Here is a 27,892-nt window from a genome sequence, read left to right as displayed (position 1 = left end):
GGCAAGATTGTGTTTGAGGCTTTGTTTCTTAGTTATTAAGTGACAAGAGGGTTCTGAAAGTTCGTGTGAAATGGGTCTGACTTGGAACTTATTCTACTGTAGTCAAGCAGTAGTCAGACCAGATATAGGGAAGTCAGTAGAATATGCTTAGAGTCAGACACAGAAGAGTCAGTAGAATAATCCCCAAGTCAGATAGGCGAAAGGCAGTAGAACAATTGTGTATTTTAAGTGTCTGTTTTAGCAATAATTTGAAGATGAAGATTTAAACGTAATTTCCATAATTTTGATGTTTGTCTTATTTGGGCATATAGAGTCATTTCTTAAAATTTCTGACACCTGCTGAACACCCTGTACAAGATGAGTTGAAGAACAGCAATTTTTACAGTATTTTAGGTACCTGAACCCCAGAGTCAGAGTATATTAAGAATATTATTACACTTTGAATCCACGTTACAGATACAGGTCTGAGTTTGATTCAGGGTTTCTCAACCTTTCTCAGCTTACGATTCTTTTTTAAATATCAGTCACCTCCATGGCTCCCTCCTCTTTCTTTTCTCCTACCCTATTTTTTTTCTGACCAAATCTATCGAAAATTCCATGATGGGACCCCAAAGAAGTGATATCGTCTCCTTTGAGAACCCCTGGTTTAATTGAAAATGGCTAACTTTAAACTACTACTGCTCTTCAACTCACCGATTCATAATTAAGTACCATTCCAAGTAGCAATATTCTTCTTGCTCCTCAAGTCCTCAAATACCTGCCTCCCTCCTCAAAAAGACTCTGCACTTAAGGCCTGAACACCAAGCAGACACACAGTGCACAGTCAACCACGCAAGGGTTACCAGCCCTCGGTTAAGACCGCCCAAACGACAGCATACGTGCCTACTTTTCAATTAGCAGCATGGTACCAGGGCAGGGAGGGCGGGGGAATTGCAGGAGACCGTCAATAAAAACGCAATAAATCGTGAGGGGTTCCGGCGTAGCGTCGAATCTAGGCCGAACTGTCCATGGAAAGAACGAGATCGGCTGAGAAGAGTCGCGTCGGTCGATCTACGATCGCGTGCAGGCGGGTCGTTTCCGCGCTCGCGTGCGATTCCACGAGCAGGTCGGCCACGTGACGAGATCCCTGCCCGAGCGTCGTTGTTTGTCTCTCCAAGGGGACGAGCCGCGGGGAACAGGGTCAGGTTTAACGAACCGTCGAACGAGCCACGAGCGGGGTAACGAGAGCTAATTGCCGACGTTTTCGCTGCGCGCAACGACCGAGTGGCGGCTCGTTACGCGTCGGTTGCTCCTCGCGCCCACGCATCTCGCGGGGAGCCTTATTACCTGGCGGGCAGGACTCGCGTGCCCGCGGACGTCTTATTGCATTTTAATGCGCGAGCTCAGGAAGCGACAGGAATAACGGATCGGGGCTTCGACATTCGGGAAACCGACGTGGGATCGATGATACGTGGATGGAAGCTTCTGGGAATAGACGTCTGCAAATCGGGGTCTTTGCTCTGTCAACTCTGGAGGTATTAGGTCATTCGGTGGGGTGGGCTAGGTAGGAGTCGATTCGGGAAATAGTTGCGTCCTCTGGATAGACTGTGCTGGGACAGATTTTGTGGTAGTTTCTGGCGGAGGGGGAAGTATATCTTGAAATGTTATTTGAGGTTAGGAAGCTCGAAGGGAGTGAAAAATGTTCTGTCATCATATCTAGTCTCTCTCCCTTTTGCAGTAATAAGTATGGTAAAGGTGAGGAGCTGACGAAATGTGATCAGAGGTGTCTCAAAACGTAGTCAAAGTTATCCCAAAATCTGATCAGATCCCTGAATTCAATACCTGGTTAAAATGGCTCCCAACACTCGATCACATACTACATCTTAGAAAATTGAACCAAGATTATACAATTCTCTCTCACTAATTAACTATCACATGATCCTCGTGTTCAACTAACGAGACAAATATTTATTAATCTGCTTCTTGTCTTACAGAATAACCAAATCAAGTAACAACTCAGTCCGAGCCAAACTCAAGATAGAATTAATATTAATACAAAAAAAGTACTGTGGTTAAGTGATTTCAAAATAAATTCCTCCAAGCACTCTGCGGATTTGCAATATCCCGAATGCCACAAATGCGACCGAAAGCCGCGTAATTGTCTCGACTAAGTTATTCATTTAAGCCACTTACCCTGTACCAGGGTTATGCGTTATCGCCGCGACAGTGGTTGCATTAATCTCGGTCCTAGGGGGACACCCCTCCCTGGTTCACTGTCTCCGCCATTGTGCCCTTCGCCAGGGAAGTTCCGCGAAAATCGTCCTTAATCTGTGATTGCAGTCTCCTTAAGCTTCTGAAGCCAAGGTTTTTGTATCGTCGAAGTCCACAGCTCCGCCACGTAGACACGAAATTTTCACGGAGACCCTTTCGAGTTAATACCGAAGTTGGAACAGCGAGAGAAGTTCGGAAGCCTTTTGGGTGCGTTTTCAAGTTCATTTCGAGCGTTCAGGGAAAGTTGAAGGGAATCAGAGACAAGTCTGCGACTGGAGATCACAGTTTCATGCTGCAGAATAATCGCAGACGCTTCATTACTTGGGCGGGCGCTGTAGATAGGGTGAAGTGGAGAGCGAGATCGCGACTCGCTAACTGCGATGCGATTAAGTGTTCCTGATAACAATTCCGCTCGTCGCGCCGCTGTGATAAAGTATTACGGTCGACGAAGCTCGAGTTAACTCTGGTAGTAGAGGACGATTGGCAGGAATTGCATAATAACACATGAGGAATTCCTCTACCGGACTCGGAGGGCACTAATCCTGTAACGACGAGGAATTTAGGAAACTGCTGGGTCGTATTCAATTACCTTTATCTTGCATGGATTATTTTAAGGGAGCTAATGCCAGCAATGCATTTGAGAATATGTACACTCTTTATCAGTCTCGGAACCACCACCAGTTTTAACAACCTATGTTATACATGTTGCATAATTTTCACTAGCAACTCTGCGAAGCGAGGTTCACTGAGGAATATTGAATCAGTAGTTGTAACGACTGAAGGCTTTTCTAATATTTTGGATTGGAAATTCGAAATATTTGAATACTTGAGTACCTAATTCATTGAGTACCTGAGCACCTAAATACTTGAATACCTGAGTATTTGGGAAAATAGGTACTAGCTTCTTTGGCTACTTGAGTTAATAAAGTGGATTTCTGAGTACTTGGGAACTCAGGCACTTAAATGCCCAAGTGCCTGAACACCTAAGTACCTGAGTATCTGAGTATCCCAAAACCTGGATACCAGAGTACTCGACTGATCGAGATACTCGCGTACCTGGCTACCCAGGTACCTACATGCCCAAATACCTGAGTACCCAAGTACCTGGGTGCCTGGTTATTAGAATACCCAAGCACCTGATACCCCATCTGGGTACATAGCTACCCAAACATTAAGATAATTCACTACCTGAACACGTGTATACTTCAACATCTCAGTACCTGAGTACCTGGTTAACTAAGTACCCTAAGCAAAAGTCCTTTATGTACCTGCAACATAACTTATCCTAAAATGACTGTCATGATTTGTACTTCCAGGGAGCCAGGCAGAATATCAGCGATCATCGAGCTCCGAAAACGAAGTGGTGCCATTAAAAGGCACTGACGATAAAGTCGAAGATGTCATCGAGGGTCCCATCAGGGAGGTCCTCGCACAGAGCGGCAGCACCGCCACTTTGCCCTGCAAGATCACCGATCCTGGCGCTGGAACCGTAAGTATCAAAGTACAACTTATCCCGCCCAGCGATTGACCCAGAAAACCGATCTCCAGGCTGCCCCTCCCTCGACGACATAATTCATGCAGGGTCGAAGGTAGCTCCATGCCGACGCGCGTCATCTCGGTGCACTACCCTCGCAAGGTATTTCGCTCATGATCGCGGTTGCTCCCCGACCAGGGACTATTTTATGGAATTTGTTACAGTGTTGAAAATTGAGCCACGTGTAATGCAGGGGTTGTTAATAACTTGAGCGGTTGTTGGAGAAATTGAAGCAAGAGCGAAAGTAATTTTGCAGTGTAGCAAAACTGCATGAATAAATTAGAGAACTATTTCCTGTAATTTTACATGTACAGAATGGCACACTGGAGGTTAAAAATGGATAGTCAATTTTACTTTCATATATTGACCAATATTGTAGCGAATGTTGGAATATTATTTATTGCTTTTTTACTACATTTCTGAAAACAGTGCTGGAATAAAAGGTACAAAAGGTAGACGCACGTTCACGTGCCAATATTCTCCAATAGGTTAAAGACGCTTTCCTTAGAATCCATACAGTGGAGGAGCTCCATCTGTCAAGCCCTGTAATAACGCATGGAATAATATTTTCGAAGCGAGGAAAGGCGACAGCTTTTATCGTCCCGTAAAAATTGAAACGACGGCAATCCTCAAGCTTTTCAGGATGCATGCTGCTCCTCGCTCTCCGGCTCCACCCATCTCTCGTTCCCTTTTGTATCAATACGAGCCGACCAGCTGCCCCTCTCCATCTGTGTCTTTATACACGACCGTTCAATTTTCATTTCCCGTCGGAGCAGCGAGTCGAACGATTTTTATTTAATTTCCGTTCGCCACACTATGCATACGAGCCAATCAAGGGAGACGAAGCCACATAATACGACTGGGTGCAGGATCTTATAAACCAGGGCGAATCGTTTCGCTTTTAATGACCCAATGTTCCCTGGGACGGTGATTCAATGAGAAGACGTGCTCGTTATTGCGAAAAGAGGGGTGGTGTTGCTTGCAAATGGCGTCGAACAAAAACAGGAACATTGAATAACGTTGAACGTTAGCCAGACGAATTGTTCCTCTAGAGTTCGAGGAAGAGCAAACGTCAAAGCGAAGCATGGGCGAAGTTTCGTTTAATGTTGCTCGGTACATCGTCGGCGATAAACATGCCGAGAGTGCTTCGTACCGATTCTCTGGAAAGTTTCAATCTGTTTTCGAAATTGCTCCTTTCGCGTTACAAATTCAATCTCCGCGAAAGCCTGGCTGAGTCTCATCTCTGCGTCGATTGAACAATTACATCCCTTTTATCGAAATCAAATTTTCGATTAGGAACGCGATTATCCGCTGGGCTTGGATCGACTAGTCTTCAGTATTTATAGAAGTTTCAATTGGATTGCAAATAGTCCCACTCCTGAATAACACGGATAAACCCTTTTTGGACTTCTGGAAGAAGAAAACAGCAACGGAAAATCAATTAGGAAGCAGGTTATTTCTAAAATCCTGTAGAGTAGGTCAATCTACATGGATATGTATCTTGACATGATGGACATTGAAGATTCTAGAAATAACAGCGCTAGGAGGACTTCATCCGTTGTGCACCAATAGAGCCTTGGTGACACGGAATGCTCTGCGTAACCTGGGAGACTTAGTCTGAGAAGTGTGACGCAAAATAACATTAAGATGCTAGTATATCTAAGCCAGACCTATCCCATGACTGACCCAGACCTGTAATGATATAATCCAGGCCCTACGAGTCCAAGTTCGACACGAAACTACCCAATCAGGATCGGACATAGATCTGATGTATGGCTGGTAATAACGTGTACTGATCTACTGCAGGCTTGACGAGTCCAAATCTAACTCGAACCTAACCAGTCTAAGCAACAACTGCGCCTAACCAATCGGAATCAATCTCATGTCTAATATATGCCTGTATCTGACCTATAGTTGTCCAATCCAGCCCTAACCAGTCGAGCCTAACCCTGGACCTAGCCAGTCGAGTCTAACCCTGGGCCTAATCAGTCGAGTCTAACCCTGGGCCTAACTAGTAGAGCCTAACCCTGGCCTAACCAGTCGAGTCTGGCCCCTGGACCTAACCAGACGAGCTGTCCCGCACCTAACCAGCGCGCGCTGGCGGGTCCTAACCAGTTGAGTCTAGGCCCTTTGGACCTAACCAGTTGGGTCTAACCCCCTTTGGGCCTAACCAGTTGAGTCTAACCCCCTTTGGGCCTAACCAGTTGAGTCTAACCCCCTTTGGGCCTAACCAATCCGAGTAAGACACAAATCGAATATATGGCTGGTCCTGACCTGCAGTATTTAAATTCAGACGTGACTAGTCTAAGTCCAATTCAGGCCTAACCTATGACTGGAGTTCTACTTAGATTTATCTTAGACCCAACAGTATTCTGTTTCTGATTAATTCTAAAGTGGACATCAACTGACTTGAACCTGACCCAGAATTAGTCCCGCCTAATGTCAGAGGTACCACGATCTGACTCTAATTTATCACAATCTGTTTTGATACTGACCTAGCGGAAACTGGATCATCTTATTTAGACCTGAATCAGAGCTGATCCTAGCTGAAGTCAAAGCTACCACGACCTGACGCTGGCTTATCATAATCTGAAGCAGGTTTGGTGCATAACGGATCCAATCCTAGAATAACCTAATCCATACTTGGCATTCCATGGAGTATAGAGTAGGTACATTTATTTGTGGATCTTCTGATGCCCATTTTTCCTATACCCGTTAGAAACATGTAAATGGTCTGCAGACTTTTGGCACCATTTTAAGGCGACTCTCACTGCGTTTCAGGAAAATCTAGAACTCGTTACCAAACCAAATATACGGGTCGCGCTGAGGATGAATGCCACGTTCCGCAGTCCCCCATTGCTAAGGCTGCGACCCTTTAGTCGGCGAATTTTTCCGGTTTCGGTGGTCCTGTAACGCCATTAACTTTAATTATCGCCACGACTAAAACTTCCACGAGCAGCAGCTCGGTCCCAGTAAGCATTATTGTCACCTCGATAACAAATAGCCCGGCCACAGTTCCCGCTAATTTTCTTTCCGCCTCTCTGAACTTTTAGACAAATTGCTCCTCCTGCCTCACCCATCCACCAAGATCCTCGCCACCCTCTCTCCAGCATTTCCCGCGAAATTCCTCAAATCGATGAATCACCTCGAGTGTCCCAAAACTCCGGAAAAACTCGATCAACGCGACATGAATTTTCCAGCTCCACGCGAACCATGAATAGGATACGTACCCCACGGCTACGGTGACGCCCACTCGATTGATTCGAATTTCGTATTTCGCGTTACCTCCCTGTAACATTTCGCTCAACCGACTTCCACGCTGCTCGTATTCCTCTCGGCTCCCTCGCTCTCGATCCACAGCCCGGGAATATTTCAGAATATTTTACGCGGGGGTGGCGCCGTTAAACCGATACCGTGGCAGGTGCTGTGTTCAAGCTCCACGTCTGAAAAAGGTGACCGAGAACGAGCTGCGACGGGAAATCCAGGTTGTGTACACAGAGCGACGAGAAGCGGCGAAGTCTCTCGCGATAGCCGTCGGCGATGTCGAAAATCAGACGTTGGAATCGAATTCTCAGCGAGCTCTTTATAAAACAAGCTTGTCGGAGTTTTTCCACGAATTTTAGGTGAAAGATCGAAGGCTGTGCTTGATCAGCTTTAGTGGGGAGGGAAGAAATTTTCGTTGGGTGGAGGACTAATTCCTTGGTCAAATGGTCTTGGGTTTCGCTTTTGAAGCTTGCAGCATGTCTGACCGTGGAGAAGGGGCTGCTATTGGGGAACGTTAATGGGATCTTTGTGGTGGATTCGACGCGGTAGAATTAATCCGACAAGTACTTCAATTTTTGTAAACTGTAGAAGGGAAGTTACTTCAAGAAGGCTGAGAGATAATGGTAACCAATTGGGGAGGTAGAGAATACGGTCTTTTGGGCTTCTTAAGTAATTCGAGATTACTTAAGAACGCTGTTCGCTGCAGACATCGTTTAGTGGTCTATGTAATTTGTGAGGCGTCTGATTATACACTGACTTGTTCTACTTAAGGGGGCACTTTAGTGCTGACTGCCAGCTAGTACGGATCTTTAAAACTTTTCCTCTTCAGTGGTATCTCGGATCCTTTATTTGAACCCATTATTAACATTTCTTTTCTTTATTTCCGTTCTGCATTCAATTCTACTGAAAGAATGGCAAGAAATTAGATAAGGTGTCTATTCATCAACATTCCTGACGTATGGATCTCATGGACAGGTGAATATATGGCATCAAAGGCACAGATAAAGTTGGAAATATGCTTCGGGAGGCGTGTGATTTATGGCAACTCTAGGGAAACTACTTTCCCTCTTTGGAATTCTTCAACACGCGGAAACCCCGCAAGGGAAAGACGAAAAATCGTGATATAGTTATCGGATGGGTAACATACATGACTTTTTGCGTTCATAAAATCCTTCCTGCAACTTGGCTATAAGAATAATGCCCAAAGAAAATGTATCACGTACTTTTCCTTCTGCTGTACCTTCGTCCAACTTGTCCATTTAGTTCCCTTAAATATGGTCCATGTAGCGAGCTCTGTTTCTTTAACATGGCCTGACCATGACTCGCCCAGAACCCAGCTGACCTCTTTTCCAGTTGCGAGAGGTTGCGAGCAAGAAGACAGCAATGTCTCAATTCTTCTGTAATACTACGAGACCTGCTCTGATACGGATTTACAATGGTCTATTTCAAATCCAGACCCAGCATGTCCTGGTCCACCTTGCTAGGTGTTTCTTAGACTATTCAGATTGCTTCCATTGCAGAAAAGTTCTGAATGGCATGTCGAATACTCCATCGATCCTCACACTCTCTCCAGGCCATCGCGCCACCTTATTGGCTGTCGAATTATGCATCAAGAACGCGAGAAGCTCTCATCGCGGAAAGCAGGGGAAGAATGCCGGAGAGGCTGCCGGGCACTTATGTAAAACACTCTGTCCACCGTCAGAGAGCAAGTATACCGTCGGTTCATCGCACGCCGACGTGGTGCATGAATAAAAGATGAATTCATCTATGTCTCCGAGACAGAGAAACAAGGGGCGTCGTTGCGGAGGGCGCGGCGGCTGAACCAGGCCACCGAGAGGGTTGAAAGAACGGAGGAGCCTCGCCGAGAGGAGGTCGAATCTCCGCGATGAAATAACAATTTCGAAAAATTTCGTAACCGTCTGCACCCTTTCCGAGGCCTCCATTCCCGCGCCAGTCGACAAAATTGCTAGTACATCCAGAAAATAAGGGGAACTAGGGAAAAGTGAGACTGAATTGTCTGCGAAATACAATTTCGAAAGTCGATTCACTGGGAACAGCGAACCGTGCCAGGACGCCCGCTCCTTGCGAGGGAAAGTTCGGCCTAGAAGTGGAGGACGGAAACGCAAACAAAAATTCTCCAACGGGGAGACTGACTGTCTTAAACCCCTTGTTTGCGTCCGTCAATCATGGACAGCCACTACTGTATAAACACCCCCAGGCTTTTGGGGCTCAAAGGGATTCCAGAATCGGAGAAAATTAATTTAGCAGGTGCTCTCAAGGAAAGAAGCTCTTAGGACTCCCGAGGATCAAGCAATAGGACTAAATCTTTTTCAATGCTTTATTACGCGTGGGGTCCGCTGTAATAGGGAGGCAGGGAGCAGAAAATTGTACGTAGAGGAGCAAAACACGGGCAATTCGACTAAGGAAATAAAACTACCGAATCTTCCTCTTCGATAGGACCCGCTTGAATTTGATATAATTCAGAAACAAGACAAAGTGAAGTCAGACAATCGAATTCCACACAAGTCTGACACCAAACTAATTCTAACCAAGTCAGACCGAACCCGAACTTTAACTACCTCAGATCTGGAATCCAACTAATTTCAAAGCAGACTTGATGTGACTTAACAGAAAACTGACACCCAACTAATCCTAAGTCAGTCTTGATATGGCCCATCCCTGACCTGGCATCGAGCTAATTCGAAATCAGATCTAATATAACCTAATTCAGAGCTATTCCAAAACTGGGTGCCAACTAATTGCATATTAGACTTATAATGATCTAATCCACATTTGACATACAACTAAACCTAAATCAGTCTTAATGTGAGCTACCCCAGACCCTAACTAGTCCTAAATCAGCTTTGATAATATCTAACCCAGACCTAACCAATTTTAAATCAGTCTTGATATTACCTAACTCAGGTCTGGCATCTAACTAGTTCTAAATCAGCCTCGATATGACCTAACCCCGTCCTGGCTAATTCGAAATCAGTCTCTATATGACCTAACCCTGGCCTAACGAACGCAGAATTAGTCTTTGCATAGCCTGGGTTAGGTCTGGGTTGGGCCGTTGTTAATTCTATATCAGTCTCGATATAACCTAATCCTGGCCTCACGAACGCTGGATCAGTCTTTGCATGGTCTAACCCAGACCTAACTCATACCTAACCAATACTAAATCAATCTTATTATTACTAATTCCAACCTGGCTCAGACCTAGCACATCATAAGATAACACAGAATCGCCAGGTAAAATATTCATTTGGGTACCACATTTTGTTATTCACAGTGTATCAGAATCGAGTTTTCGCATGGAATATCATTACCCAGATTAATAGGTTCCACCAATACGTTTGACGAACAGTGGTGGTAGCTTGTGGCCAGGAAATAATTTGCCCAATCGCAGGAAATAGTTTGCCCGATCCCGGGAAATCCAGCGGCGGATTTCCGTCGGGAATTTCCGAGTACAGGCACCTTAAGTGGGTTCCGGTCAAAGTAACGTTGATTAATGTTGTTCCACAGAATACCAGCACTCGCGATCGGGTCATGAAGGGGGAGAGGATTCGAGAAGTTCGCGACTTGGGCTTAATTCGTTATCCAGTAAACTTCGCGGTAGATCTTTTTCCAAATTGCCACGGACTTGCTTCGCCCTCCTTAACAACGACCAAACTGTAAAGCAACGAAACCCATTTGCTAAATCGAGCTGAGCTTCAGTTTTCATTGAGGCGTTGCTGCTTTCCTTCCATCTTGAAGACAGATTCTCCTTTCACCCTTAACTTTGCCAGGATTTAGCTTCTTTCCCTTTGGCTTCGCTACGTCCAGCAATTTATCCATTGCCAAGTTCGCCGCACTCAGCACTTGGTACAGTGTCAGGCGATAGGGTGCTACACTCCGCAGTGAGTATCAAGATTGATTCGCTGAAGCAGCTTTCGGTGAGGTGTACACAAATTTTCCATAGAAGGTGTCCTCCTTGTTTGCCGACAGCCTTCCTTGTTTGCGCTGGATTTAACGCGACGCTCGAAAACAGCTGGGGCAAAGTTTACCCTAACGAAATCGTAAATTCTTATGAAATTGACAACTTTATTCAACATACAGTACTTCTGCGTTAACGCGTTCATGCTTCTCAGAAATGTACATATTGTATTATCACTCGTTTTTCATAACAAAACGTGTCCTTACTGTGAATAAATACTGTAGGATCGGTAGTTGTATAGTTATGTCTTGGTTGAAAAAATAAAATTACTTGAAAATAGATAAATTCATTTTCAGTGGATGTCTGAAATTCGGCTTGGGTTAGGTCTTGGCTAGGTTGCATTAGGTTTGAGTTAAATCTGCGCTAGAATAATAAAAGTTACTTAGAAATAAGTAAACTCGTTTCCAGTCGATTACTGAAACTCGGTTTGCATTAGACAATTGTCAGGTCTAGATTAAGCCATGATTAGGTCATAGTTAGGTCATAGTTAGGTCTGGGTTATGTTTAGGCCTAACCTCGGTTTGCATTAGACAATTGTCATGTCTGGGTTAAGCCATGATTAGGTCATAGTTAGGTCTGTATTAAGCTATTGTTAGACTTTGGTTAGGTCTAGGTTAGATTTAGGTTAAGCGAGTTTCCTGTTATTTCTCCATTAGATGTACTTCCTACAAGCTCTAGACTTCTGAGTTAATTAAAAATTAAGTTAACGTTCCGCTGTTTGTACACTTTATCTCAGGATTAGGTTTGCATTGTGTTTACGTGAAGTGATAGTCTAGAAACTCTACAGAAGTTGAGGAAAGGGCAATCTGCAGTGGAGAGGGAACTTTAGCAGTAGGGCAGTGAAAAGCCGATCCAGCTTCCCATCCACTGTAGGCCTCCCCCTCTGCTACTTCCTTACAACTTCTAGACTGTCACTGTTACGCCTGGTCCTGGTATTAATTATCACAAATTAAGTTTCAGGTCCATGTCGAGATTACTTTTAAACGTTGCTCCCTTTCCTCGAAAGTCTATTATTCAGAATTGAAGGATCTCTGTTTCTCTCATGATTGCACTGCTGTCGTCAGAATTTTCGTGACTCTCAGCAGGATAACGACTCATATTGGAAGAGTGTACCAAGCAGACATGATGTGGGGTGGGAATATGAGGAAACGGGAGGACCCCTGTCGCGCTTTATGCAACGGCAACTTTTATCGTGCCATAAATCTGTCGTTACCTATTCAGCGTACAGTTAAAGCGGCCGATTTACGGGAGAACCGCGAAACGAGGGGTCGACGCAGCGTCAATAGAGGTAAATCACGCGTTAAGTGCTGAACCATGTGCAGTAGAGATCATAACTGTCCCCCGCCGTTACGACAACTTCGCATTTTACGCTGTCAGCGTAATCCTAAGCGCGGCCGCGTCGTTAGATAAGAGGAACACGCCTGCATGAGCGTTGTACTACACGGGCATTATCTCAAACGGTGTTTCTCATCTCCTTTCGACGGGAATTAAACGATTAAACGAAGGAGCTGTTCGCGGCTCGGGCTGGCCGGGGAATTTTCGAAATGCAGAAAACACGGGCGAACGAAATTAGCTGGAGGAACTCGGGGGCAAATTGGTGAGCGTTTGTCGAGCGAGGAAGCTCCACGTTCGTGCAGCCATTGTTCCGCAAATGCTGCACCGACGGGCCACTCTTCAGCGGATACTTATTAAGCTGCTCTCGTTAAACTTTGTACACAATAAGCACTCGTGGAAATTAAATCTTCCGCTGTGGCCGTTGTCATCTTCTCTCGCTCTGCTTTACCTGTCTCCTGATTACTTCGGTTTCGTACAGTCGGATCGATGTGTCGGGAATTTTGATTACTAATCAGTGCTTTGGATGTGCAGATTACTTCACACCTGTGAGGTAAATTCGAATTACAGACTGATGAACGCGTGTTGGGTGGAAGAAGTCGTTAGAGTGTGTTCTGGGGGGAATTGGGAACAGTGGGTGGTGTGGTACCTTTCATGGGGGATGATGTGACCATGATGTCCATGATAATTTTCCTAGATAGAAGCGAAGAAAAGAGAAAGTTGGTACTAAGGACTCCTAGGTACCTAGGTACCTAGACTAGGACCATACCTAAGTCCCGACCCTAGGTACCTAGGTACCTAGGCTAGGACCATACCTAAGTCCCGACCCTAGGTACCTAGGCTAGGACCATACTTAAGTCCCGACCCTAGGTACCCAGGTACCTAGGCTAGGACCATACCTAAGTCCCGACCCTAGGTACCCAGGTACCTAGGCTAGGACCATACCTAAGTCCCGACCCTAGGTACCCAGGTACCTAGGCTAGGACCATACCTAAGTCCCGACCCTAGGTACCTAGGTACCTAGGCTAGGACGATACCTAAATCCCGACTCTAGGTACCTAAGTACCTAGGCTAGGACCATACCTAAGTCCCGACCCTAGGTACCCAACTTTGGGTACCTTGTAGAGGGAGTGATGTGTCAATGGGGAATTTCTCTAGTAAAGGAAAAGGAAAATGTTGGTACCTAGGACCCTAGCAAAGTCCTTCGCGTAGGTAGCCTACTTATGTACCTTCCATGAGGGGTTAGGTGTCCATGAGGATTTTTTCCAGTAAGACAAAAAGGAAAAGGTGAGTACCTAGGACCATACCAAAATCCTGAGCCTAGGTACCCACTTTTTAGTAGCTTCCATGGGGGCTTAAGTGTCCATGAGGATTTTTCCTAGTAAGAAAAAAGCGAAAAGAAGGAATGAGTACCTAGGACCACACCTAGGTCCCAACTCTAGGTACCCAGCCTTCCTTTTATCATTTCTTTATTAGAAAAATCCTCGTGGACACTTCTTCCCTCACGGAAGGTACAATAGTATCACCCACTGTCCTCAATTTCCCCCAGACAATTCCTTAACCCCTTCCTCGACCCTCCAAGCAGCGCCATCCGAAGACACTTACGAGGACCGTAATGCAGGTGGCCCGCGAGGCGTTCGTGTGCAATTCCTCGACGAAAACTTTCCTCGTTACAGAGGAGCGAATACTTTCAGAACCGTTCCTCTGATAACTGGGCGAACTTTTCACGCTCGCCAGGAAATTATGCGGGCTGGGTGTCGAGCCGCGACGGTAATTGTTTCAGCGTAATTGGACTGGTGTTTTATTTTATGTCGCGAACTGCATTAAAGTCTTCGACCCCCGAGCGTTGTATTTTAACCCAGGAACGCCATCAGTTAAGAAAAACGACGCAGAAAAAGCCAACAGGGACCACCGATGGATCAGCGATTACGAAAGTTACGCGTATCGGTTGCGGCTACGTGGTCCGCAGTTTGCAGACCCAGTCCCACACCCTGCCAAGGATTTGCATAATGTGGAAGCGTAATTCAGCCGCGGTGGAATTTCCAGGACGTTCAAGCGGCCATAAAGGCCTCGTCGAACGCGCTCTGCAGCCTCTCGGAACTAGTTTGTTAAGATCTCGCTAGGATAGGAGGTTCGACCATAACGTTATCCGCTGATCGCGGTGGAGACGTCCTCCACGGCAATCTCCATGGAGGAGATTAGGGATGGAAAGGGGATCGAAGTTGCCGAGTAGTCGTTTCCAATTAAGCTTTCATCGGCGCTGGTGAACCTCCACCCTGGGAATCCTGGTCCGCGAGCGGATCCACCCCCGTTTTCTTTACACCGAAACGGGTGGCTCTTCCGCTCCGAAGGGGTGTCTCTCGTTTCAGTACGAGCTTTAATAGCTCCGGGAGAATTCTGGGTACACTTTCCTCGATCCGCGTCCAGGAAGACCGATGGCTGAAACAATGCCAAAGGAAATTAGCGATCGCGTAATGAAGTCGTTATGCCGTCGTACGCGATTTGCATTCGCGCCAGCGGGCTTCAGCCCGACTATCAACCGCGGGCTCGTTGCGCATCGAATCGAGAAGGGAAACTCGAAACAACGTTAATTCAGGTATACTGAGACCTTCGGGGCGTGGGCGGAGCTTCCATCGATTTTTGGGGTACTTTGAGGGTACATCTGGGTCTGACTTATCCTTGAGCAATTCTACTGAGGTAATAATATAAACGAATTCGAGTCTTCAAGTTTTCGGATTTAAAATTTTCCAGCCCTTCGCGTCTCTAAATATTGAAATCTTTAATTTGCAAGTTAAACTGACGCAATAGGTGGCAGAAGTTTTATGGGGTGATTCTACAGGTTAAGGTGAGACGAAATTCATTGTTGAGAACTCGCTTACAATACTTGTAGAATGTGTGTCACTTGGAACTTATTCTACTGATTTCGCAACGCCTGACATGAGCCTTGGTCTATACGCGTCTTTATGTCTGGCTTGAGACTGACTTATTCTACTGGATTCGTCGTGTCAGGACAGCAGTAGAATATGCCTGCCGTCAGACAATTTAACATGCATTTTACACGCTTTTGAGAGCGGTAACCTCAAGTAGTAGTGCCCTGTCTGTGGTCAGACGTGACTGACTGTCTCTTTCCCTTGGCGCTGACCTATACTACTGTCAATTCTAATTAAAAATTTAACAATTCCTGAATTTTCAAGTCTTGTTTCGGGATATACAGTCATCCAGTAAAATTTCTGTGAAGTTTTGTCAAACACCCTGTATAAGAAATGATAGAAAATTAAACTTTTCTTCGTCTGAAGGTCTACTTCCTTGAAAAACATTAATTCCCTTTGCAAGGACTTAATTGTCAGAAAACGATTAAATACGCGTGAAATGTGTCTGTCTTGGAACTTATTCTCATAGATTTTGCTATAACTGAGCTTTTCGCTGATGTGTCTGACTTTGGGCTTTTTCTACTGATTTCCCTGTGTCTGATTTATGGCTGATTCTACTGGCTTCGCTGTGCCAAACATGTGTCTTATTCTACTGATTCGTTTATGTCTGACTTGGCTAGAGCATATCGACAGTAGAATAACTCCGAAGTCAGACACTGATTTCACTGATGTGTCTGACTTTGGGGTTTTTCTACTGATTTCCCTGTGTCTGATTTATGGCTGATTCTACTGCCTTCGCTGTGCCAGACTTGTGTCTTATTCTACTGATTTGGTTATGTCTAACTTGGCTAGAGCATATCGACAGTAGAATAACTCCGAAGTCAGACACATTTCACGTGAACTTTTGACATCTTCTCATCAATTAATAATTGTGAAAGAAAACTCCAATCGTAATTTATTCAGTCACCATTTTCGTCCTAAATGGAAGAAAGATATTCCTCAAAATGTCTGCCAGCTGTGATCGATCACTCTGTATATTCCTTTCAATTTCCCGAATTCCAATTCTTAGAAATCTCTATTAGAACTCTGACTGACCCTACTCTGGGTTAAGTCAAACTGTTTCCAAAGTATGTCAATGCTCCAACATTAACAATTTCTTATCACATCCTCTGCCAGTCAAAACGGCAGCGAGTCTGTCTTTGTCTTCTGCGTTCCACTCCAGCGCACAGCCAAGTTCTCCCTAACTTCTCGCTGATCATGGCAAACTGAAGTTCCTGTAATCGCGGGCGTTCATGGAACAGCAGAGAATCGAGTGTACACACACGTGCTCTGGTGAGCCACTAGACGCGGAGGCTCGTTCGAAATATGGGATTCGGTGCAACACGCGAGGAGATCGGTCCTTTTCAGGCGGAATCCAGAATTACAGGAAACCTTCTGGATTACTGGTGCTTCCTCGAGTGTCATATCCAGCGGGAACTGCTTTCCCTCGGACGTACTAGATGGAATCGCGGTAATTACTGCGCCGACTAAGCATTAAGGCAGCCCATTCTGAGCCCTCTTACAGCTCCCAGATCGGAGTGATTGATACTGTTCAATTCCGATTGGGGCCGCGATCGTCTTGGCTCCTACGCCAGCGCGCAAACACGATCCCTCGAAGACAAACCAATGACTTCTTTCCATTAATTGCGAAGACTGGCTGTCGACAACGATGGCGCAGCCGCGAGAATCGACGTCGGTGAGCTGTTTGATCTCCCACGACGCAGCGAGAATTTCAACTATGCACAGTCCTTCACGGAATTAGGGAAGGCAGCTGATGTATGTCAGACGTCAGAGTACGACGCAGCTCCTACACGATTCACGACTTTGGCCTGCAATGTGTGACGATATTTACTCTTTGGGTGTGCTTGCGTGTGAGCTCCTTGGAGCTTGAACCAGGCTAAGATCGAGTGGCGTGTTTGTCAGGTTTGGTTCGAGACAGGGATACTCTTGTTAGGTTCTTCTGCTTGACTTTCCACTGTAGGAGGATTTGGAGCAGGAAGGGAATATTTTGGAGAATGACTGGTCTGATAAGTCATCTAGTAAATTATCTAATAAATTAGGTACAATATTTAATATATTAGATTCAACCTATGCTTAAATAATATTTTATTAGAGATCCTCAGTATCCAGAAACTTTGAATTGAATTGTAGAAGGAAACGAGGTCTTTATTATTACGTATTTTTCACCCAAGAAATTTTAAAATAGATTTTTCTAAAGAGAAAGTTTCGGATCCAAAAATTCAGGATCTAATTAAACTTTGGTGAATATGGAGCACATTAGGGTATGCAAGAAGTAATTTTTTCCGACGGAAGAACACTTTGAAGCAGTGAAATCAGCCTTTGAAGTTTTCAGACTTTTTCTCGTGGTTAATATAACTTTGGAAATGTGCGAGTTAGCACAAAACTGTAAATGTAAAAATGAATTGGGCTTTTATCGTGTGCTACAATGTTAAAACAGAATTATGTGCATAATTATATTCAGAACATTGAAAGAGAATGTGCATAAATTACAAATAATCTTTTGTGTAATTATCTCTACTTAAAAAGTGGAGATAATTGCTTCAGGTAAAGGAAAATTTTATAATTTTCTGAATGGTGAAAGTGTAAATTTTTCTTTAATTTCCTTACTCATGTGGAATCATTTATTATATTTGTACAATTGTGGCGGGATTATTTTAATAAAAAATAATGAAAACAGAATTGTACGAGAACTGAAATTTTCCTCACGGGAAATTGGAATTTTCTTTTACTAGGAATATTTATTCACAGAAATCATTTACATTGAGCAACCAAGAAAAATTAAACGGTATCACGTTTTCCTTTTCACTTTAAATATACTGTACAGGAAATATCCTCTCCTTTTGCAGGAGCTGGAATTCCCCTTAAGAAAATTGAAATTTCCTTGTAGTAGAGATATTATCTCAGACTATAATGTTTAGTACCACCCTTTAAATTTTCCACCACCTGTTGTCTAACTCAATGTCAAACACACTAAGGAACTGATTTATATTCAGGAAAGATAAAGCATTTTTCAGTAGCTGGAGAAGAGATGAGGAGGCTGTCGGATGAATCGAGTGAAGTTTCGTGGTCAGCGCGTTCAGGAATGAAAATTACCCCGAAATTGGGGTGCACTAATGGGCTACGTAATTGATATTGGACGCGAGCGTGGGCGACTCTCCCTACCCTATTGGCTGATATGATACACGCTGTTTCCTATACATCGTTACCGAAAATGACCTAAATGCTTTTAACGCCTGTCCCGCCACGTCCCCTCCTTCAACCCCTACATTATTATTTCGAGCGCCCCTTTTAAAGGGACCATTCTGTACAGATTACGTGATTTGTACATAGCCCAAGGAGAAAAATCGATTAATACGTTCTCAGGTTTCCCAGCTTGATCACGTTTAACCATTGGACGATGATGGAGGACATTATCTTCCGTCGCATCGAATTTCAGTCTATAGCCAGACCTGTCAGTGATTGGTACTCCAATTAATTGTACAACTACAGCAATTAAAGGGAACTGTCTCCCGACAATAGTCTAATAACAGTGTCCCTGCAACACTGAACTGCACTGTCGATACTCTGATAACGGTATCTCCGAACTCGATTTTCAAAAGCAGCTTTGTTATTCCATCACTAATTGTTAAACTTCAGTCTCACTTTAAAGAACAGAACAACAACTTTAAAACAGTAGAAACGTTCCTTAGCAAATCTCTCTGTGGTTCAAGCAAATCAACATCTCCAGCGAACATCTCTCACCTGTCCCCTGTCTCTTGTTACAGATTACATGGGTGAGGCGCAGAGACAGGCAGCTATTAACCGTCGGCACCAGCACCCACTCGATCGACAATCGCTTCGTCGTGATGCATTCGAGCACCGATTGGTCACTTCAGATACGAGCAGTCACGCTTCAGGACGCTGGCATATACGAGTGTCAGGTATAGCAGTCACGAGGCATCGGTCAACCGCGATAAAAGCCACCCTCGATCGCGATAGCGTCTCACCCCGTCGCAACATCGCGCCATGCATATCATTTGTTCGCCCGTAAACCGCCCTGGCGCCGCTTCCTAAATTTACGCCGCGCTACTTCACGCTGACTTTTATGAAACATTCCTTTCGACGTGCACAAAGCGACGGACGAGCAAGCCCCTGGCGCCGACCGATGCGGCCGCAGATAAAACGTGGCATTTCAGAATAATGGGCATCAAAGTTACGCTTGCGGCTTCTTAATTACTTTTACGCGAGACCGTGGAGTACCTTCGCGCGGTGCATCGCAAATACCAGGGAAAATGTCAGAAGGGAGAACGCTGGCTCGTAACAATGGCTGGCCAGGGCTGGTGAAGATCAGAGGCTTCGCCTCGGCTCTATTGCGTTAAATGTTAAGTGGCGGTTGTTGCGTGGGTGAGGCGGCTGACCGAAGGACTGCGTAAAAATAGCATTTCGCAGGAGCTGGAGAAGGAACAGTGGAACTCTTCGTCGTAAGCTGCGAGATCGCTACCAGGGTTGCCAGGGAATTCCTCAATGAGAGGGAAAAGTGAATCTCTGCAGTTTTCCTCCCACAAATAGCCTTCAATGAAATACTAGTGAGGGCCTACTGTAAATTATTTCGAGAATATGAGAGATGAGGAATTCCCTGGCAACTCTAGTCCCCACTATCAGCCAAACTGTCTTTCACTATTATACAGAGACGTAGAGCTTACAGGGCCGCAGTTTACAGGAGCTTATAGGGCCGAGATACAATGCAGTCATGAATCAAGTAGTGGGAAGGCATCTAAGTGGGGTCAAGAGCTGCACGTATGCTCTTGAGCCGCTGTTCCTGATCTATGGGAAAGAAACTAAAAAATTTAGAAAAGAAAATTCTCACGGAGGACTCCACCTGTTGTAGGGAATTATTTATCGACTCTGTGCTTTCAGATCACGTCACATCCCGTGCAACAGAACTTCGTGCAACTGAAAATCACAGAGGCCTACTCGATCATACCTGGCGCTCCCGATTTGCATGTGAAGCAGGGGTCCAGTCTTCGGCTGGAGTGTCAGCTGAAGGCAGCGGCGGAGTCGCCTGTGTACGTCTTCTGGTACCGTCAGGGACACATGGTTAACTACGACGAGGAGCCTGGCGTGAAGGTCGAGCTGACGAAGAACGGCTCGATTTTAATGGTGAAGAAGACGAAACCGTCGCACGGCGGGAATTACACGTGCGCGCCCAGTAACGCGAAGTCAGCATACGTGATGGTCCACATTATTGAAGGTGAGGGACGTCGGTCAGAGTTCTGGCGTTTTTTTTCGAATTAATCGCGATGTCCTGTTGATTAGAAGCGCACAAGGGATTACAGCGATAGGAATGCTCGTTTCGATCAATTTGTTCGTCTTTGGTTAGCTTCGGTGAGTGTGGTAAGCCTGTCCCAAGGGATGGTAGTAGCAAAGGTGTTTAAAGCAAGTTTGATTACGTAGGGATGATGCAACAGGTGGGATTTTGTATAAATGAGACTTTTATCATGACAAGTAGCATATTTCATGCCGAGATTCGCAGCAGTACAACGTGACCCTGTATTGAAATATTGGATCTTTGGATCTGCTATGTTGGCGACTATTCAACCTGTCAACAATACCCCACGATTCGACAGTTTTTCTTACTGAGCCTTCAGCTTGAATATTCCATGGCTGTACGACTGTATTCACGTTCATACTACTTGTAGAAGGTCTGACTATACTCACAGCTACACTACTTACAGAATTTCTGACTATATTCATAATACTATATCTGAAGGACTGACTGTATTTACGTTTATACTACTTATAGAAGGTCTGACTATATTCAGGGATAGTCTACTTACTGAATGTCTGACCATGTTCAGGTTATACTACTGACCGAAGTCTGACCATATTCTGGATGATACTACTTTTGAAAGCCTTACGTAACGTTTGAATATATTCATGACTATACTACTTGCCACAGGTCTGGTCATATTCACGGTCATACTACTGGCTACGCGTCCGGCCATATTTACGGTTATACTACCGACTACGCGTCTGACCATATTCAAAGTTGTACTACTGACTGATGACGGAAACAGTTCGATTCACAAAAAAGCATTGCCTATTACAATTAGTATTCACAATCAACTTCCACGTCCTCCATCATCCCAGTACCACTCTGCACCAGATGATAAGCTACCACAAAGACCAAGAGGATTGATCGAAACCAGCACTCAGAATCTCTTAACAATCCCAAAGAACCTCGCAGCATGTCTCCCGCCAACTACCTGCCCGCAAGGGAAACCAAAATCCGCAGCCCGCCGTACGAGCCACCCTATTCCAGGTCCCTGACACATCCACGCCGCGTGGAGGGTTCGCGCGGCGTAGGGTCTCCTCAGCCCCGACCCTATCTAGCTGCAGAGGTCGTTTTGCACGTGATCAGAGTGGGAAGCGGGCAGTGTCGCGCGAGAGACAAGGGCGGAGGAGTGGCCTCTCGGTCGGGCTCGTTTAAAACGTCGTAGTTGCCCTCGGGGGTATTTTACCGCTTCTTCGCGACAGTCCTCGCGCTCCCTCTCCCTCTCTGGCCACGACCTCGGACGACTCCAGCGGGGTCTCTGCTCGCGGGGGCGTCAAGCAGAAGTTTCTAATCTCGTTTCAGAGGAGGAGAAGCCAGCGGCGATGCACGGGGGCGACAGGAGGAGCCACGGCCAGGCAATTTCGGCCAGCAACTTTCTGCTGCTCCTCCTGGCGGCCGTCAGCTGGAGGATACCGAGCTTCACCAACCTTTACCCGACGTGAATCACCGCTCAGCCCTTGTCGATGGCTGCCATCGTGCCAGTGCCACCGCGGCCAGGTCCACCCTTGCCCGCAACCAGGTCTCCAACGATCGCCGCCCTCTTCGGGGCTCCGTCATCCCCTGTGGCTCCGATCGTCTCCGCAAGGTCGACGCCCTACCCGCGGCACGGGACAGGCGGTGCTCAAACAGTGCGCTCGTTCGTGCACGAACATGGACGTGAACGACTGACGTGGTCGTGTCTGAGTGCCCCGAAGCGTCCCTCTGTGTGCAGACACTGTGCAATTCGGTGAGACCCACGCGCTTGAGGACCGCGTTCGATCGCGGCACCACCTCTGTCGCAGCTGAATCCTGTCCCCTACCCCGCTCCCAGGGTCCTTTAATCTCGCAATTTCTTTATCTCCGCATCGCGGGCGCGGTCGGAATAACGATTATTCCCTGTTCTGGAATTGATCTAGAACCCGCCGCGATAAGACGGCCCACCGTGACGATCTTCCGCCGAACTTCCAGGGCGAGAAGCGAGGCGTGAGAAGCTCCCATCCTAACTTACCAGGCTCCCCCTGCACCAGGGATGCGCAGAGCGACTGGTAACCCTCCCAATGACCCCTACTTGTTAGTATCTTTCGGTGTGCGTGATATGGGTGAATTACGTTTTCTTCGTACGTACGTGCGTTCTATATATACATAAATACATGCGTATGCATACATATATATATTCGTTACATACCGTGAAGGCACGTATCGCACATGTATTACAAAAGTGACACGACTCGGGAAAGTATATTTTTGGGGGAATGGAGGAAACTGTTTATGAGTTGACATAAAGAGTAGGTTTACTTAATGAATGGTAGTTTAAGTGAAGCAATTATCCAGGGTTGCCACATTAATCCCTTTCTATTGTATAGTGCGGGAAATAGGGAGCTAGGGGGAGAAATAACGTGTGTTCCATTGGTACTAAGCTCTAGATCCTAGCAAGGTTTTAGCGACAAGGTACAATGGGTCACTTCTTATTCCTTTTCCTATCTCCCAGTGTTCCCACTATAGGCAAGGAGGGAATTCGTGTGGCAACCCTGAATTAGCTTAAAAAATATTAACGTGTTACTGGCGTTGCATGATTTTCTTCAAATTATTTAGTATTTAAATAATTATTTATTTCTTCAATTATTATTTAAATAATCATTTATTATATAAATAATTTGTAATTAACATTTGAAGAGTTCTTTGACTAAATTCTATAATTCTGACATTTCGCTAGTAATCTTTTTATAACGAATAGCATTTACTAAACTGATTTATAGCTATAATTTAAAAATCTCGGTTTTTGAGTTGTACTGCTTTTGAAGCACCTGTGCGATACATTACATGTGTGTGTACACATACGTAGCGTGTAAGTCGCTGTGTGGACTCGGTAGTCGAGCCCCCGCGGTCCCATTACGAGCTTCCTGCGTCGCAGTTTGAAGATTCCTTTGGATGGACTCTGGGGATGTCCAAACGTTGGACTGGTGCCTCGGGTCGCGGTGTCAGCGTGTCACCGTCGCCGAGGCACAGTGGATCGATCCGACTGCGAGCGGGGAGACTCGTGGCGGATGTTCAAGCGCGATCGGCGCTCCTCGGCCGAGTAAACGGAATCGATGTAAATACTGCATTCTAATTATGCATTCAATAAAACATTAACCGTGATTCGACGATGATTCTCCCCCCACCTTTCATTAAATTGCAACGAATATTAAAGCGCCAAGCGAATGTCGAAAACGAGAGCGTGGTAAAATTTAAAGGGTTTCAATTTCATGCGCAGCATGGGTCTGAGAGCTGGTATTGGAATTAATTACGTGGGTTTTGATAGAAAGAGTCGCGCGGGGGTGTGAGGTGCAGGGTTGCCATACAAATTCCCTTATTGGGAACAGGGGAGAAATTGGAAGGTAGGGGAAGTAATGACAGCTCTCCTATCTAGGGCCTGGACCTATACCAATATGACATGCGTTATTTCTTCTCTCAGCTCCTTATTTTCCCCACTGTACCCAAAGAGGGAATGCATATGGCAACCCTGGTAAGGTGTATCAAGGACTGCTGCGTGAGGATTCAAAAATTGAGCCAGGAATGAGTGAGGTAAGTATTTTAGAATTCAAAAATAGGTGAAGAAGCAGAGCTTTTTCAAAACTGGATAAATCGAGTGAAAGTAGAAACATAATTTTTTTTTATTTAACAAATATTCCTAGTGAGATCTAATCGAATAAGGAGATTAACAATTTTATTTCATATTACTACATTGTCAGAAAACCCAACAGAAGTAGTAATCTATGAAATTCCGATAAAATAAAAAAAGTATAAAACTGACTTAAATCTTCTTATCGAGATCATTATCCTTTCGAGTCTTCGAATGAAGTTCCGTCCCAATTACAAGGTACACTACCATAAGGAGACTCTATTAAAGGGTGCAGTCGTTCCTTCTCTCCCTTTATCGACCTGCTGTACTCTAATACTTACTGTACACTAAGTAATTATTTCTGCGACCGCGTCACGTTGATTAATCTTAATAAGCCACTCTATACCCCGATACGTTTCTGTCATTAACCTCGTCAGCTTAAAGATACATATTTATACTCTAATAAAGTCCGCGTGCTCTCGTATTAATGAGCACCTTCGCATAACTCCATATTCATCGTGGCCATTAATCAACCCGATGATACATCAAATCGCAAGTAAATTAATAGACGAATGGCGCCGTGAATTCCAATCGCGATTCATTTTCTCCCAGGTATCTATTATTCAGTCATCGCAACGAAAGCATACGATCGCGATTAATCGTCGAAGGCAAAGTGCACGACGAGGCGAATCGTCCCTTTCCAACCTCGGCGAAAGAACAGAGAAGTTGTTTGCTTCCGATAGCCTCAGCCTCCAATAGGCCAACGACGAGGCAGGAAATTGAACGCGAGACAGCGCGCTCACCGCGGAAGGAAAGCTACCCCTGGGAGGGGAAAGTTATTCCGAAGCTTCGAAGTTGCGAGAACGACCGATAAACGGGCACGTTCGCGTTACACATCCCTCGGAGTCTCGGCGCTTTGATACGCCTCTGGCGAATGCTATTACCAGGACCGTCGTTATCTTCCCTTGGAGCTGACTAATTCGACCAAGGGAACGTCGAGATCTCGCGGTTGCTCCAGCCAGTGTTCCTTTAACGCTAACTCCGAATTAATCGATAAGACTTACAGTTGCAGACGCTGCACGGACTCCTCTCGCGAGAGGACGCCTGGGGGATGACAAAGATTCGCTGGGTGGAGGGAAGGGCTGTCTCGAGGGGTCGATTCGGCTGCAGGACCCCAGGAAAGGGATACCGCGGGCAATTAGCGCAATAGGAAGTTAATTTAACGGGCAGGTGCTAATCGGCTCGGCAGTCGGCCTTTCGTGCCTCGTCACGGCAAGGCACCGCGTGTCCCACTCTCTCTTCCCTCCGCCCCGACTCGCTGTCCCCTAACTTTGTTCCACCCTGCCGCGATTTCTTCTCTTTATTTTCCGTCTGACCGCGCTGAACTTTCCGCGATAAAAGCGGCCGAAACTCTTTTAACGGATGCTAAATTGAAACAGCGATGCAGTTAAGCGGCTCCTCCCGTGACTCCCTGCGATCGCTGGGTCTTTCGTGAGAAAGTGGGATTTCGACCGTTTTCTGTTGTCTAACTTTATGTGCTTGTATGATCGTAAATTATTTAGAATCCTCACTTGGACTTTCGAAGAAGAACGTAAATGTACTAGATACGGTAGGTAAATTCTCGTTATATGTTCTCCAGAAATTACTCGTTAAGTGTTCGTGACCGTTAACTTTCTGTGGCACGACTTACGTGAGTTCAAGGGAGAAGAGGTGGAAAAATTACCATAATTTGTCTCGTGACTTCATTTCGATGCAACATGTTTTCGTTATGTTTGCCAGATTGTGTGTATATTAGTGTTGCGCGAAAAGTTAATTTGTGGCTTTTAAATCTAGCTCCAACAGAACACTTCGTAAGAATTTTATTTTGCTTTAATGGTTGAGTAGCACATTTCAAGCTGTTTCGATACAAGTTCACTCGGAGTCAGTTAGAATCTTAGAGAATGTAAGAAAAATTGTACCTACCTTAAGTTTGCCTTTCCATTAAATTTTAGTTACATGTTTGCTAGATTGCACATATTATATGTTCATCGCTATCCCCACCACTTGGGTAGAATCGTATCGCTTTAAAACATAATTAAACGATGTAAAAAATCTTCTCGAGTTCAAAGAATGTCTCCTACACGATAAATGTGAGTGAACACATAACTACAGTTGAGAACTAGCTACAGCCAAGAGATTCATAAACAGTGACACTACTGTGGAAATCACTTTTGGAGAGACACTAGGTGCAAGTAATACGTTTCCCTCTATCGATTTTTAGTTCCGCTGTTCGAAATTGAATCGAAAGTCTCTGAGCGTAATTCGGCAGCTTTTAGTGGTGCCCTAATTCACTCCCCTAAGGAGGGAGGCACAGTGCTCGACGCGCCGACCCGAATCGTCGGGTCGTACGTCTTGAACGTGGCGGAAATTCGGAGATCTTAATCTACGTTGGAACCTGCCGCGAACCAGCAGCGTGCTCTTCATGGGAACAATTATATCCTGTACATACAAACGCAGCCAGTGGGAAGGGAGTCGGAAGCGGTGGCCCTTACTTTGCTCAACTTTCTTCCCAGATAGCGCGACAGCCAGCGTCGCGGTAGAAAGGGGTGAAGATGAGGGAAAGGAGACTTAGAGGTGTTCGCGAAAGTTCTGTTTCTTCAAAGAAGAATGAGTGCTCCCCTCTCGTACTCGTGATGGGGTAATTCGGAGATAGTCAAGACATCTTCCTTCGCGAAAACGTCAGACGGAATGTACCCTCGTCCCCTTACTTGCGTCATCAGGGAGGTACAGTAAATTCTCGTTACATGTTCATTGAGACATATATCGCCTACAGGATAGACTAGTCTCTTTTGAATGCCAGAAGAATGTTTACTTCGTTTAAGTACGTTTCAAAGGAGTATGATTCCACCCAAGTGGTGGAGATAACGATGAACATGTAATGTGTACAATCTAGCGGACATATAACGAGGATTTAATGTATTCTTTCGTATCACCTGATCTTGGCTTATTGACAAGGCGAATTTAAATCAGCTACAATTTTTTGGTATTCTTTAACATCCTAACTGTTTCCACGTGAACATGTATGGAAACAGCTTGACGCGTTCCCCTTAACCATAAATACGAAATAAAATCCCCACATCACTTGGAGCTAGATTTAAGAGCTCCATAAATCGATTTTTCGCGCAGCGCTAATATACTCACGATTTAGCGAACATATAACGGAAATATAACATATCTAAATCAAGTGGTAGCACAAATTGTCCTAATTCTTCCAACTTATCAGAAACCTTGACAAATCACTCGCTGCTTCCCTTTTTCCATCTCCAGCGACCAATGAATTCCAGACCACGTCGAGCAACCGCGCGAATCTCACGCAATTACTGCGACGAATTCATTTATCGATGACGTGTCGCTGACAATAGGATTAGATCGTGGAGGAGTCGGTGACGAGCCAGCTCAAGATTTCGCCATAAATCCGAGCCGATAAATGGCCTCGTGCACAGCCGCGGAACGGTGGGACATAAACATCAAGGCTCACGTAACCGTGCAAACGAAACGAAGCCACTTGTCGGCGGCGGGCGTCGCGTACAAGCGTGTGCCAGCTGGGAGCCGCGATAAGGTCGTTAACGGAGTCGCGTGACGAGATGCAAAGAGAGAAAAAGGGATGAGGACGCCGTGGCACGTTTGTATCTTGATGGGGGTGCTCGGGGGTGACGGAGATCGAGAGCGTGTT

The 27,892-nt window shown here is 45.5% G+C and overlaps 1 protein-coding gene across 2 annotated transcripts in view; it reads left to right on the top strand.

The window, feature by feature from the left end:
* LOC143181790 (neural cell adhesion molecule 2) overlaps nucleotides 1–22,405 on the top strand; it is a 74,658-nt gene extending 52,253 nt beyond the window's left edge. For both annotated transcript variants that reach the window (XM_076382397.1, XM_076382398.1), the window contains exons 3-6: nucleotides 3,567–3,739; nucleotides 19,051–19,206; nucleotides 20,183–20,516; nucleotides 21,903–22,405. In XM_076382397.1, coding sequence (XP_076238512.1) covers nucleotides 3,567–3,739; nucleotides 19,051–19,206; nucleotides 20,183–20,516; nucleotides 21,903–22,042 — 803 coding nt within the window. In that variant the 3' untranslated portion in view covers nucleotides 22,043–22,405. The remainder of the gene's footprint in view (nucleotides 1–3,566; nucleotides 3,740–19,050; nucleotides 19,207–20,182; nucleotides 20,517–21,902) is intronic.
* The last annotated feature ends 5,487 nt before the right edge of the window (nucleotides 22,406–27,892 follow it).

Source organism: Calliopsis andreniformis, chromosome 7, assembly GCF_051401765.1.
Source record: "Calliopsis andreniformis isolate RMS-2024a chromosome 7, iyCalAndr_principal, whole genome shotgun sequence".
Lineage (NCBI taxonomy): Eukaryota > Metazoa > Arthropoda > Insecta > Hymenoptera > Andrenidae > Calliopsis > Calliopsis andreniformis.
Note: the sequence above shows the minus strand (reverse complement) of the source record. Positions and strands in the feature narration are given on the sequence as shown.